Raw genomic sequence first — 12758 nt, forward strand, 5'->3', positions numbered from 1 at the left:
AAAGCACACCTAATACTTCAGTAGGAGCAGAGAGCGCACTGGATTAGTCAGAACAAATGACGTCTTCAAAACAGCAATTGTTCTTCAGGCCTTGCTCTGTTCTCATCATATTGGTCATTGGGAACCTCTACTTTCCACTCCTGAAACTACAGTTGTAGGGCATCCCTGCATTATCATCCTGGAAAGATTACCCTAGGTTCAGGTGAGTCCATGTGCTGTGAGGTGGTGCAACAGCACATGCAAAAAAGAAACATCTGTACAATGTAAGTACAAGGCTGATTAAACAAAAGCCTGAAACTTAAACACCAACCCGTCTCTCCTCCAGGATATCAGTATTTGCAAATAATAGCAAGATTTTATTTAATAGAAAAGCACGAATATCAAAGTCAGCTTGTAACTGTTTTGTCATCTATAGCAAGTTTGAGAAACCAAGCATGCATCAAAGACAGCAGCTTTATACCACGCTAACCATTATTCAGTGTACTACAAAGCAGTTCTTGGAAGACTCCAGAAATCACCCTGCTATGCTGCTGTTTGCAATTGCTTTCATAATCACAGTCATCAATCACAGCTGCTATGTGCTATTGTCGGGACCGGCTCTCTCAGAGTTTGGGCAGCTTTCTTTCCAGCTCCGGGGCTCACAGGCACAGATCTCCTCTATTCTAACCCAAGAGCACTTGCAAAACATGCAGACTGTCAAGTCCGGCAGCAGTAGCAACAGCTTGGCATTATCAGCTCATTCCCTTGAACTGGGAATCAAAAGCCTACCAATGGCTGATCTTAGGCCCCCTCCTCTCCTCCTTCCATTGTACCATTACATCAGATGTTCTTCTTTGTTCTCTCAACCTTCACTGTCAAGTTCATTTTTGGTCTGTTATCTCCTTAGCAAAAGACTTCAAGGCTGCAATCAGAGATCACAAGTGCTTATCCTCAAAAAATATCCTGGTGTTGGATGTTGGGAGATTAAAAAAAAAAAAAAAAAAAAAAAAGCATGGGGTGAAACGTGGAAACTCCAAATCTAAAAAGAGCTTTTATTGCTTGAGCAAACTATTTACTCTGCATAGTTTCCAGCCCACAAGGAACTGAAGCTTCAAAGCATCACAGCCCTCTGTCTTCAGTGATGGCACAGGTTTACCTATGCCAGACAGAATGAAAGTAGCATTCAGCCACACTGTGATTTGGGATGTACCTGACATAACACCGCTCCTAAGCGGGCAGGAAGCTGCCCCATGTGAGCAGGTAGCACCAACTTCAGAGCCACGAAGAAAAATATCTGCAGTGCTGCAGGTCAGGCGACAACCAGCTCTAGACTAGAGACTGGCAGAATAACTGGCCACATCAGACTCTGTGGGTTTGGCCACTGCTGGGACACATATGCCATGGCTGACAGAAGCCCAGGGTGACACGATCTGGCAATCTCCATCATTAGTAAACACAAGAAATGCATCTGCAGCTGGATTAAAAAGGCTGTAAATGTGGACAGACCTGAGAAGGGGGCCGCATGCATTAAGAACCAGCTCACTGAAACACACAGCCTAATTATGCAGACCTAGAGTTCTCTGGAAATAGGAGCATTTTTATTTTATTTATTTTTTTTTTTAAAGCTGTACCATTTCTCTGCATTATTCTACAGAATATGCTGTAGAGATGAGGAAGCCTCCTTTCATTTAGCACATTAATAAGGTTCCCTTCCACAACAAAAAGGTTTTAAGCTTTACTTTCTCATTAGCAACGTCAGCGAGCTCCACGAAGCTCTTCAATTTGACTTCAAAGTCACTCATCAGCTTCCAGTGATCTCCCTCAATTCCTACGCCAGCCTTTTTAATTGTTTCATCTTCCAGCAGCCTTTTGAGTCCCTTGGGAAAACCTAAAATAGATTAAGCCCAAACATGAGAAACTAGATACTGAAAGACGTCACATAGACAAATGGAAATGACAAAATCTTGCAAAAAGGCTGCTTGCAAAAACCTGTTCTTAAGGAGGAAACGCTCAAGAAGTTATGTTTATGTTCCTGCTTGTGCACTGGGATGACAAACACCAATTTGCTGTAATGTATCATTTGAAGCAAGCAGCAGTGAAATCTCTGAAATGTGCAAATTCTTTTGGTATTTGAAAATAAATTAAGTAAAAAAAAAAACAAAAAATGAAAGACCTCATTTTATCTAACTGATCAGTAGTATGCATGACAACGAAAAAGCAACCCCTCCATGGAGAAAAAATATTTTAATCCTCAGCCCTGGATGCTCATGACACCAAATGCATTATTTATTTATTTATTTTACTGTTTTCCACAGAGTATTCTTCCCCAGTTAGTGCTGCTCCACATTCAGAGGAAGCACTAACCCAAAAACATGGAGAATGACCAGGAAGACTGATTCTGCATATGCATTTTCAGTGCTAATTGTGGGCTGGTCCAAGAACAGCATTTGGAAAACAAAATCAACCAACCACATGCTCCACAAAAGCCCAGATAAGTCATTCTTGTGAGTAAAAGAAAAAATGAAGTCATGCAAGCATGCACACAGATGCTACGTGCTACATTTTGATTCAGCCCCAACTGATCACACAGCAATCCTGGATCAAACGGCATTTTCAAGTTCACAGAATCAGGCAAAAACACACAGCTGTCATACCTGCCTCTGCAGGAGCATCTTATTTAAATATATACATTCAGGAGCACAAAGCTGAATACCCTGAATTAGTCTCGAGCTTAATTCTTCTCTCTTCTTCTCTCTACAAATACATACTACTCATAATTTCCCCATATACACTTGCACTTAGGATCTGGCTTGGCTTTGATTTACTATCACATTTTTCTACTGTAATAATTACTTACGTATTTCAACAATCACTTTGCATCACTGACCATATTGACCTCTGTACTTGTATGGATTCTGCTGACACAATACAGACACGTGCAGCCATAACAAGCAGCAGGGTGCTGTGGACTGCAAAGTTGCAGCTCAGATATGAGTCACCAGAAAAGTTATTCTTCCTTAGAAAGAAATGCGGTATCCAGAGCACCTCCACCATAATGCAGCACAGGGATTCCTCTGAAGAGGCAAATCTAGGAGAGCAGAATACAGGCACAGCAGCTGCAGCTGACTTACTGAATGAGGGATTTCCTCTGTCTAAAAATATATGAAAATCTTCAAGGGTGACAACTCCTGCTCCATTTCCTCCATCTCATTTCTAGAAAAAAAGTATTGTATGATCTAAAAAGTCTGGGTTCCAGACCATTCAGAAGCGGAGTGTTATCAAGAACCTTCTTGATAAGTACATACAGTTAAATTTTGTCCTTTATGAGATGTGTTTATACACAGACCTCCCTCCTGCAGGAGAAAGTATTTTCATTTTTCCCCAGTGAAAACTGAAAAGCCTTGTTTCACATCTAAGTTTTTGTAAATCAGTCATTCTGACTAAGCAAAACTTGGCAGTGGTGCCTGCCAAAAGGCTGGCATCACACCCAGTTCAAAGTGCATCTCTCTTCGGCATAAAGCTTTAAAAGATTATTTAGGCAGAAACACCATCTTCTGCTGCTACGCACTTAGCTGTAGCATAAATGCATCCATGCCTGGCATCAACAGGCAAACACCTTCACTTTAGAATCAGAAGCATTTCAGCTCCAAACATCTCTCCCCCCCTTCTCTTCCTTTCTTCAAACGTCTCTTCTGTGCATCTGTACATTTTTGCCTCCTGGACTGAACAGCCTCCGGCAATTAAATTTTCCACCTCATTTGCTATAAATGACAAAAGACCGAACACCAACATTTAAATTATCACTATTATACCTCAGCATGCACACCCTAGGGAAATCAGAGACATCTCACATGCACAGTTTCAATCTAACATTCAAACCAAAGGTTATAGAATTGCAGCCTCCTTCCCTGCTTTTCTATTTTTCCAATTTGGGTGCTTTTGTTCACAGCTGTAATGGATTCAGAATGTTGGGCACACATCCCCCCTCTACCCACAGCTGCCTCGCACCAGGTATTCAGTATTCTTTCTGGGAAAGAATGGCACAAAAATAGGAAGAAGCAGCGTGATGGCCGTCATTTTTGAGGCGTTTTGTTACTCAAACCAAACCAAGAGGAAAGAGCCTGCTAAATTTAGGTGCTCTTGTTAATTTTAGCACCAAAGAGATGAAAGCTCATTACGTGAGCAGGGAATTCAATTTTTGAAAACTAAATGAAAATATTCTTTCCCGGAAAGAAAAAATAATCCTTAATTCTTTTGCCCTTCTCAGAACCTAAAATGCTGTACGGTAGAACTGTGCTGCTCAAGCTTTGGACTAAAGACATTGTAACACACAGTTAATGCTCAGTGAGTCACTCCCTGCTTTATACCCAGCATGGGGAAGAAGATGGATGTATTTTTTTAAACTTCACTATCAAACATAATGTGAAATATACTACTGCTCGATGCTAAGGTTCACAGTAAATCACAAGAAAGAGAGAGCCCTAAGTAATAGGAATAGAGGCAGTACAGTACCTGACATTGAAGAGATGTGAAACAAATAACATTTTTCCTCGGTTACACATATTTGGATTACAGCTATCTTTGCCATTTTTCCTTTAGTGTACGAAGGCGGCCATTCAATATCAAATCCAACTGCAGCCCCATCTGATAAAGTCTGCCTGAAAAGAAATGGATATTCCTCACATTTAACTGTTTTTCTACCAGCACATAGAACGGCACGCGTGAGTCGTCTCACAAAGATGACTAAGGGATGCACAGCTACAGTGCATCTTCTCCTGCACATGTGTAAGACACAAATCATTTTACTACTAAGACCCTCAGCAAGTGAAATTCCTGCTGGTACAGAAAGCTACACTGTAACTCCCAAACCAGACAGATTCCTAGCAGATCTCACAGTACACAGATGGCAGCATAGCAAACCTCAGGAAACAGACAGATACAAAAGGGGATCTAATTCAAGGAACTTTCTAGTTCCTTGAAAACTTGCTTTTTATTTATCATGCTACAACAGATAGTCCTGAACACAACTGCTTCCCCTAGTAAGGTAAGCTGTGCTATGCAAGAACTGGGGAAAAAAAATCTATTTGCATCACGAATGAATGACCTTCAAACCTACACTCCCATTATGAAATAACATATACACCTGATTTACTGCAGCTCTTATCTCCCAATGAAGTCAGCAAGGCTCAAGAAACTATAAATACCATAAAAAGCAGAGAAACTGCAGTAGGGCTTTTCACTGTATGCTTCCTCTTAAAGAGAGTGCCAGGTGCAGGCAGGATATCTGCCAGAAGAATTCCAACTGGGGAAGCTACAACTGTGCAGCACGCTGGAAAGAGGTGTCCTGAAAACACTACTTGTTATAGACCAGCCAGGGTCATCCTCAGAGAAATAATTAATTCACTGTCACCAGGAATAGGTTCAGCGTGTGCTTATAGCCAACACACAAGACATATTTGGCACGGAGATCAAAAAAGCCTGTGCAACCAGAGGTTTCTCTGGTCAAACCGTTCAACTCTAGGCACTCTGAACGCACAATCAGCAAGAAGAAGTAGAGAGAGAATAGCCAATCCCTTTTCAGAAAGTAAGGGGTTCTCCAAAGGAACAGAGAAAGAGCTATTACCTGATGTCTTCTGAGAGAAGGGAGCAGTCACTGGCTTCATAGCTGTAAATGATGGAGCCACGGAACTCTAGGAATGGCAGCCCATCTTCCAAAATGCTCCTCTGAATGTTAGAAGTCTGTGGGACAGCATTTGGAAAAGACTCTGTTACTGGTCAGATGTAACCTCAGCACAGAGACACATCAGCACCACAGCCATTGAGTGCTGCCTCAGTGCTGTACCCCAGCAAACCCAGCACTGATGTAGATGACACGTAAGTGTTCAGACCCCCGATCTGTTTCCCAAACTTCAAGCACTCGGACTGAAAGCTAGCAGGCTAAATTCTCACCTCCATTTTATTTCTCTGCATTCTTCCAGCCAAAGAGATTCAGCAGCTTTCAACAACAAGGCTAGGAAAAATATTTATTTCTGACAGTGTCACAAGCTCCTCAATGCTATTTTAAAATGCTACAGCACTTCCAAAGTTCAATAATTTTTAAATTTAAGTAGTTGCCTGAATTATTCAAACCCATTCAGCTATAATCCATGGAAAAATCCCTATTTCAGTAGGAATTCAACGTAAACCAGTAACTCACAGGCACATCAAAGAATTTCTGAACACACAAAGCACAGAAACAAACCAAGAATTTCTGAAGAGGACACTGAAGGAACAACACGAGATAAGATCTGTGGTTCGGTGCAGTTGTGCACTGGAAAAGCACAGGGCTACAAGTGTTTGGCTGTACCACACAGCTTTGTCCCCTTATTTCCTTGGTCCCACATCTCAACTAGCCCACTGCACTTCAAGACAACAGATCTCTGTTAAGTTCCCCATGCATGAAGTAAAACCCAGTTTAAAACTACATGTGACATTTAAAAAGAGAGAGATCCTCCATCAACTGAATGCTGGTTTAAAAATTGAAATTTTAAGCCTGCAGGAAAAGGTGACATCAATGGCTCCAGGCAGTTCTTTCCTTTTCCTCTCCAGAAACCTACTTACTAAAATTTATTGACTGAGAAACTATCTCGAACTCTAGGAATACTGATAACATTCACCTGTTTGCAAAATCATCAAGTTACTTAAAAATATACAGGTAAGCTATGAGATGTCAGTACTAACAAATACAACAGCATTGCACAGTAAGACTTGAAGAACAACATCTGTCAATCACCACAAGTCATCACATGCAAAACAGCTTTATAATATAGATTCAGAAACAATAAATTGCCTGGAAGAGGACAATCCTGAAACGACAGAAAAGATACTGATAATTCTATGCTCACACAATGAAACATTTATTTCAGTTAATGAAGGGTTAAAGCTTAACCAAAAACTGTTGGTTTAACTTACTAGAAGGTCAAAGTGCAAGGTCCTGCACTTGGGCTGGGGAAACCCCAGGCAGAGATACAGGTTGGGTGGAGAATGGCTTGAGAGCAGCCTTGAGGAGAAGCATCTGGGAGCGCTGGTTGATGGAAGACTCAACATGAGCCAGCAATGTGTGCTTGCAGCCCAGAAGGCCAACAGTATCCTGGGCTGCATCAAAAGAAGCGTAACCAGCAGGTCAAGAGAAACGATTCTGCCCCTCTACTCTGCTCTTGTGAGATGCCACCTGGAATACTGTATCCAGTTCTGGAGCCCCCAGCACAAGGACACTGAGGTGTTGGAGTGGGTCCAAAGGAGGGCCACAAAGATAGTCAGAGGGCTGCAACACCTCCCCTGTGAAGACAGGTTGAGAGAGCTGGGACTCTTGCCTCAAGAAGAGAAGGCTCCAGAGGGACTTCATAGCAGCCTTCCAGTATCTGAAAGGGGTCAACAGGAAAGCTGGAGAGAGACTTTTTATAAGAATGTGTAGCGACAGGTTGAGGGGAAATAGCTTTAAACTGGAAGAGGTTAGATTTAGACTAGATATTAGGAAGAAATTATTTACTGTGAAGGCAGTGAGGCCCTAGAAGAGGTTACCCAGCAAGGTTGTGGATGCTCCCTCCCTAGAGCATCCAAGGCAAGGCTAGATATGGCTTTGAACAACCTGGTCTATGGGAGGAGCTGGAACTAGGTGATCTTAAAGGTCCCTTCCAACCCAAACCATCCTATGATTTCATGAAATAAAGCCTATGCTACCAGTTCCTTCTTATCACCTAATGCAAGAAAAACTGCTTAAGTGAGTCTTCTGCTTTTCTCTCATGATGTAGCTTTCTAATTATCAAAGCAGTCTGTGACGTCACAGGGCTGTGTCCCTTCTAGTGAGAAATTTTATACCTAAAGTTGCTTATATGTGCAGAGATAAATGCATCCAAGGTCACTTTAGCATTCTCGGAAAACTAGAAATTTAGATACAATCTTTATGATATATTATTCTCTCTGAGCAGGAAAAGAGGCACCACAAGCACACAGACCCACACTGCTTTGTTACACAGCCTAACACCAAATCAATTTCCCCCCCTTGTGATAGCATACCTTCTTATCACCCAAAATGCCCTCCTGGCTACGTGCTCGCATCCACTGGGGATACTTGTTCTCCAAATCCACTTTATTCATTTTATCCACATTCGTGTTACCTTTCCATTGAAAAATAAAGAAGTAGATTAGTCAAAAGTCTGTACAGAGCGTAGCTATCAGCACGACGAGGCCAGAACGAGATTACCTGGGCGGTAATCAGCCCTCCAGGCAAAAGGGCACCCGCGGCGCTGCCCAAGCCAAACCGCTAGAGCCGTAAGGCTCTACTGCTGTCAGGCGTCAGCCTACGCCTAGTCCTAAGGCCGGGCCTAAGGCGACGAAGCGGGCAGCCCCGGGCCGAGCCGGGCAGGCAGGCCTCAGAGAGGCATCCGCTCCACAGCTACGGTTTCCTCGCAGGGCAGCAGAGTGGCTCCCGGCGCGGAGGCCGTGCTGGCGGCAGAACAGACGCCTCAGGGGCGGACCGAGGCTCTCAACCCGCTTCTTCCCGCCCCCCGCCCGCGTGCCGCGTGTTTCCACAACACCGGGCCGCTCCTGCCACAGCAGGACGCCGCGCACCCACACCGCGCCCTGCGCGGAGGCACGTTAAAGCGGCGGCAGCCCCGGCGCTCACCGGGCCCCGGCTCCGCGCCTATCCAGCCCGCGCGTCGCACGCTGACCGCGTCACCGAAACAGCCTCCTGCCGAGCATCGCCCCGCGTCACCTCTAGCGGCGGCGGCGGGAGGTTACCCGAGGTGACACGCGTGCGCGGCGGGACGAGCGGCCGCGGGGCATTGTGGGCGCTGTAGTCCCGTGTCCGGGCGGGCCGCGCACCCTCCGGCGAGCCGGCGGCGCCCACCGCGTTGCCGCCGCCGCCGCCGCCGCCGCCGCCGTCGTCGTCGTCGTCGTTCTCCACCGGGCGGGGCCGGGCCGGGCCGGCGGGGCGGAGCGGAGCGGAGCGGCGGGGGTGCGCTAGCCCGGGGCTCTGCGCGGCGGGGGGCGGCGGGGCCGCCGGCTGCGGGCGGTGGCGGCGGCGGCGGGTGAAGGGCAACGACGGCGATGGGTGCTATGGGGTGAGTTGGGGGCAGCGGCGGGGGGAGGCGCGGCGCGGAGAGAGCAGGAGGGGCTCCGGCGAGCGGTGCTGGGGGCACGGCGGGAGAGATGCGGTGCTGAGGGGTGCCGGGAGACTCAGCCGGGGGCGCACGGGGGCCCTTGTGGGGGCACTGGGGAGCAATGCTGCGGGGATGCGATGCTGGGGAGCGCTGCGGGGCGCGAGCGGACCTACGGGGGCGCCGGGAAGCGCCACTGGGGGCACCGAGGAGGAGATGTGGTGCCGGGGGGGCAGAGGAGCCGTGCTGGGGGCACCGGCGGCCAGGATGCTGGGGGCAGCGCTGAGGGCAGTGCCAGCGGCAGCACCCAAAGGGGGAAAGGGGTAGGAGCACCCGGGGGAGGGGGAGCTCGGCGTCCGTTGGGGTGGGTGTAGGGGTCGGGATGCGTGGGGTTGGGAGGGAAACGGCATGGGGTGCCCACCACGGGTGGGCTGGAGACGCAGGGAGGTCTGTGGCACCGGGGGTCCCGGTGGGCGATCAATACTGAGGCAAAAAGGTCACGAGAGGTGCGAGGAGGCAGAACCTAAGGACGCAGAGCCGGGAGCACTGGCTGCTGAGAATGGGGTTCAGGGGACACGTGGCTGCCAGGGTGGGGAACGGAGCTTCGACGGGGGCGGCTGGCAGCGGGGAGCTGGGATGCAGGCAGCAGCGTGGGTAGGGGGAGCAGCAGCGAGCAGAGCCGCCGCCAGGAAGCAGAACAGGCCCCTGGTGCTGATGTTGTCATCTGCGTCTCTGTTATGTGTTATTTCCAGCTGATTGGTAAAGATGGAAAGAGGGAGAGGAGGAGGAGGAGGCGGAGGAGGAAGGAACGTGGGAGGCTCCGGCCTGCACAGGAGCATCTATTCCCAGTCCCAGCAGCAGTACCATTACACGGCCCCCTCTCAGGGGGGCTGCATGGAGATCCAGGAGCTGGCCTCCAAGAGGGTGGACATCCAGAAGAAGCGATTTTATCTGGATGTGAAGCAGAGCTCCCGGGGCCGATTCCTGAAGATCGCAGAGGTCTGGATTGGGAGAGGCAGGCAGGACAACATCAGGAAAAGCAAGCTGACACTCTCCCTGTCCGTGGCCGCCGAGCTGAAGGACTGCCTGGGCGATTTCATTGAGCACTACGCCCACCTGGGCCTGAAAAGTGGCCACAGGCATGAGCACAGCAATGGCAAGGAGCAGCACTCGAGGCAGCGCCAGCAGCACCCGCCGCCCTCACCCTCGGGCTCTGTGGGCTCTGAAGAGCACCCTCATAGCGTCCTCAAAACAGAGTACATCGAGAGGGACAACAGAAAATATTACCTTGACCTGAAGGAGAATCAGCGGGGCCGCTTCTTGCGGATCAGGCAGACGATGAGCCGGGGACCTGGCATGATTGGTTATTTTGGCCACAGCTTGGGACAGGAGCAGACTATTGTCCTTCCGGCGCAAGGGATGATCGAGTTCAGGGATGCTTTGGTCCAGCTGATTGAAGAATACGGCGAGGGGGACATGGAGGATCGCAGGGGTGGGGGAGATGAGCCCCCTGAGCTCCCTGAGGGCACCTCCTTTCGGGTGGACAACAAGAGGTTCTACTTTGATGTGGGATCCAACAGGTATGGCATTTTTCTGAAGGTAAGTGAGGTGAGACCACCCTACCGTAACACCATCACAGTTCCATACAAAGCATGGACAAGGTTTGGGGAAAATTTTATCAAGTATGAAGAAGAGATGAGGAGAATTTGCAACAGCCATAAAGAAAAAAGGATGGATATCAGAGGGGACAGTGGTGAAGAGCAAGAGGGTCTCGAATAGAGTGCACTGAACTGGCCGTCTGGCAAAATAAAACAAAAAGCAGATATTGGTGAGAGGGACTGATCTATAGTAATTTGAAGTTGCCCTTTTTTTTTTTTTTTTTTTAAAGTCCTTTTCTGGTAGTCAGTACATAATGTTATGGGAGTCTGGTTATCATGCTATATTACACCCAAAATATCTCTGTATTTCTTAAGAAAGTACCAACCTCCCAAGTCTGTATGAGTCAGCTTCTTTGAGTGTGTAAGACTATGAAACTATGCGTATCAGCACAAAAAAGACGGCATTCTGACCTTTAAATAGTCTAGATAAGGCTTGTGTTGCACTTCAGCGTGGTACAAAAAAAGCCCTCACACTGAAATGTATCGGTTTCTCCTTATGGCAGTTTTTCTGGAACTGAACTCTGCCTGTACTCGGTAAGAAGGCTGAAGAGCTGAGCCATAGGGCACTTACTGCAAAAACTGTCTTCATGTTAATTGCTCAGACATATATGAGGAGAGGGAGATGTTTAAAAATTGGTATCTGCTGGTTACTGAGTTTGAAATGATGTTCTTTGTGGGAGAAATCTCAGTAACCAGTCAGACCTTTAATACTGTGCTAGTGGAGAGCAGAAGATTTGTTATTAATCCCTTAGTTTTGTGCTAACCTAATAACCTGAGTATCCCAGGATATGAAACTGTGCTCGAGTGCTAAGCCTTCCAAATTCATGGCAACAAGTCATAATCCATTCTTCATCTCCGTGTTCTGCCCACACGGGGCTGATGATTTTTTTAATGCATTCCTCCAAATTTCAGAAGCTATTTTTGTAGCCGGGGTGTTGTGGGTTCTGGCAGGAGGCTGTGCAACGGGTGTGCTGAGCCAGATGGCTGCTGTGATTGAGGTTCCAGAGTTCCCTCCCAATTGTGAAATGAATGCGGCCACGATGTTACACACGTGAGGACAACACCTGGGCACTTCTCTCCTCCTGCTGTGAGGAAGATCTCTGGGGGGTCTGGTGCATTATTTGATTCGTATCAAAATGCATCTCTGTCCTATTGATCTGTAACGCATTTTCAAAGCCATGGCTGCATCAGATTTTCTGTCACGTTGACTTTACAGATGTTATTAGTACAACATAAGACCAGTGCCCTGCCATCACCTCCTTCCCGCCCTGTCAAAGCTGGAGCTGAAATCCAGCAATTTGATTTCTAGCTTTGTGCAAAGTCTACTGGCAGCTCTGCAGCCTGAACCTTACAGTCCTTGTCAGAAGAATTCTCTGCTGGGAGGGAAAATGCATAGAATTAGCAGGCCTGAAGACTTTGAAAATTCTTGGTCATTTCTTAGCAAATGGATACATATCATTCAAGGGACTTTTTCAGCCTTCTGAAATCATTGGGAATTTGGTTGAGTTCCAGGTACTTTAAAGAATGTGTTTCCCACCTCTAAGGTTTTTTTGAAGGATGCGTGACTAGTCAGATATTTATAATCACTTGCATTGTATTTTGCAGAGTGGCCAAGTGTGCACGTGGACCAGATGTTTTCCAACTCAACCATTCCACTGTTTTTTAAATCTGTTCAGAAAGGTTTTTATCTTCACTCTTAGTCTGGACCCACCTGCACGCTGCATGGCCACGCTAAATCCAAAAGCTATTGCCTGTTATGATATTAACCGTAGCAAGAGAAGCTAGGGAGGCAGGGGTGGGAACTGAGAGGATAATCTGGGCTTTACTTTGGGTACTAATAACAGTCAATCTGTTTTAACTTTAAAAAAAAGAAAAAAAAAAAAAAAGAAAAAGAGGAAAGAAAAAAAAAAAGCTTGCATCAAAATCACCAAAGAATCTTTAGGAAATGTCACAGTTGTGACAGAAAGTAAGAAAGTTAATT

General features: G+C 46.9%; 2 protein-coding genes across 2 annotated transcripts in view; one reads left to right on the forward strand and one right to left on the reverse strand.

Annotated features, from left to right (window-relative positions):
* The window catches only part of WRN (WRN RecQ like helicase), a gene marked incomplete at both ends in the record, with an annotated part of 42394 nt that extends 32865 nt beyond the window's left edge, over nucleotides 1-9529 (reverse strand). Inside the window, 7 exons of the mRNA XM_079534659.1 lie at nucleotides 1719-1867; nucleotides 4492-4637; nucleotides 5603-5718; nucleotides 8035-8135; nucleotides 8418-8601; nucleotides 8699-8920; nucleotides 9296-9529. Coding sequence (XP_079390785.1) covers nucleotides 1719-1867; nucleotides 4492-4637; nucleotides 5603-5718; nucleotides 8035-8135; nucleotides 8418-8601; nucleotides 8699-8920; nucleotides 9296-9529 — 1152 coding nt within the window. The remainder of the gene's footprint in view (nucleotides 1-1718; nucleotides 1868-4491; nucleotides 4638-5602; nucleotides 5719-8034; nucleotides 8136-8417; nucleotides 8602-8698; nucleotides 8921-9295) is intronic.
* A 355-nt stretch (nucleotides 9530-9884) lies between these two features.
* On the forward strand, nucleotides 9885-10898 carry PURG (purine rich element binding protein G; the record flags this gene model as incomplete). Its single annotated transcript, XM_079534316.1, has 1 exon — nucleotides 9885-10898. The coding sequence occupies one exon, from the start codon at nucleotides 9885-9887 to the stop codon at nucleotides 10896-10898; it is 1014 nt and encodes a 337-aa protein (XP_079390442.1).
* Between the last annotated feature and the right edge of the window lie 1860 nt (nucleotides 10899-12758).

The sequence above is a fragment of the Tetrao urogallus genome (assembly GCF_951394365.1).
Source record: "Tetrao urogallus genome assembly, chromosome: 4".
In the NCBI taxonomy this organism is placed as follows: Eukaryota; Metazoa; Chordata; class Aves; order Galliformes; family Phasianidae; genus Tetrao; species Tetrao urogallus.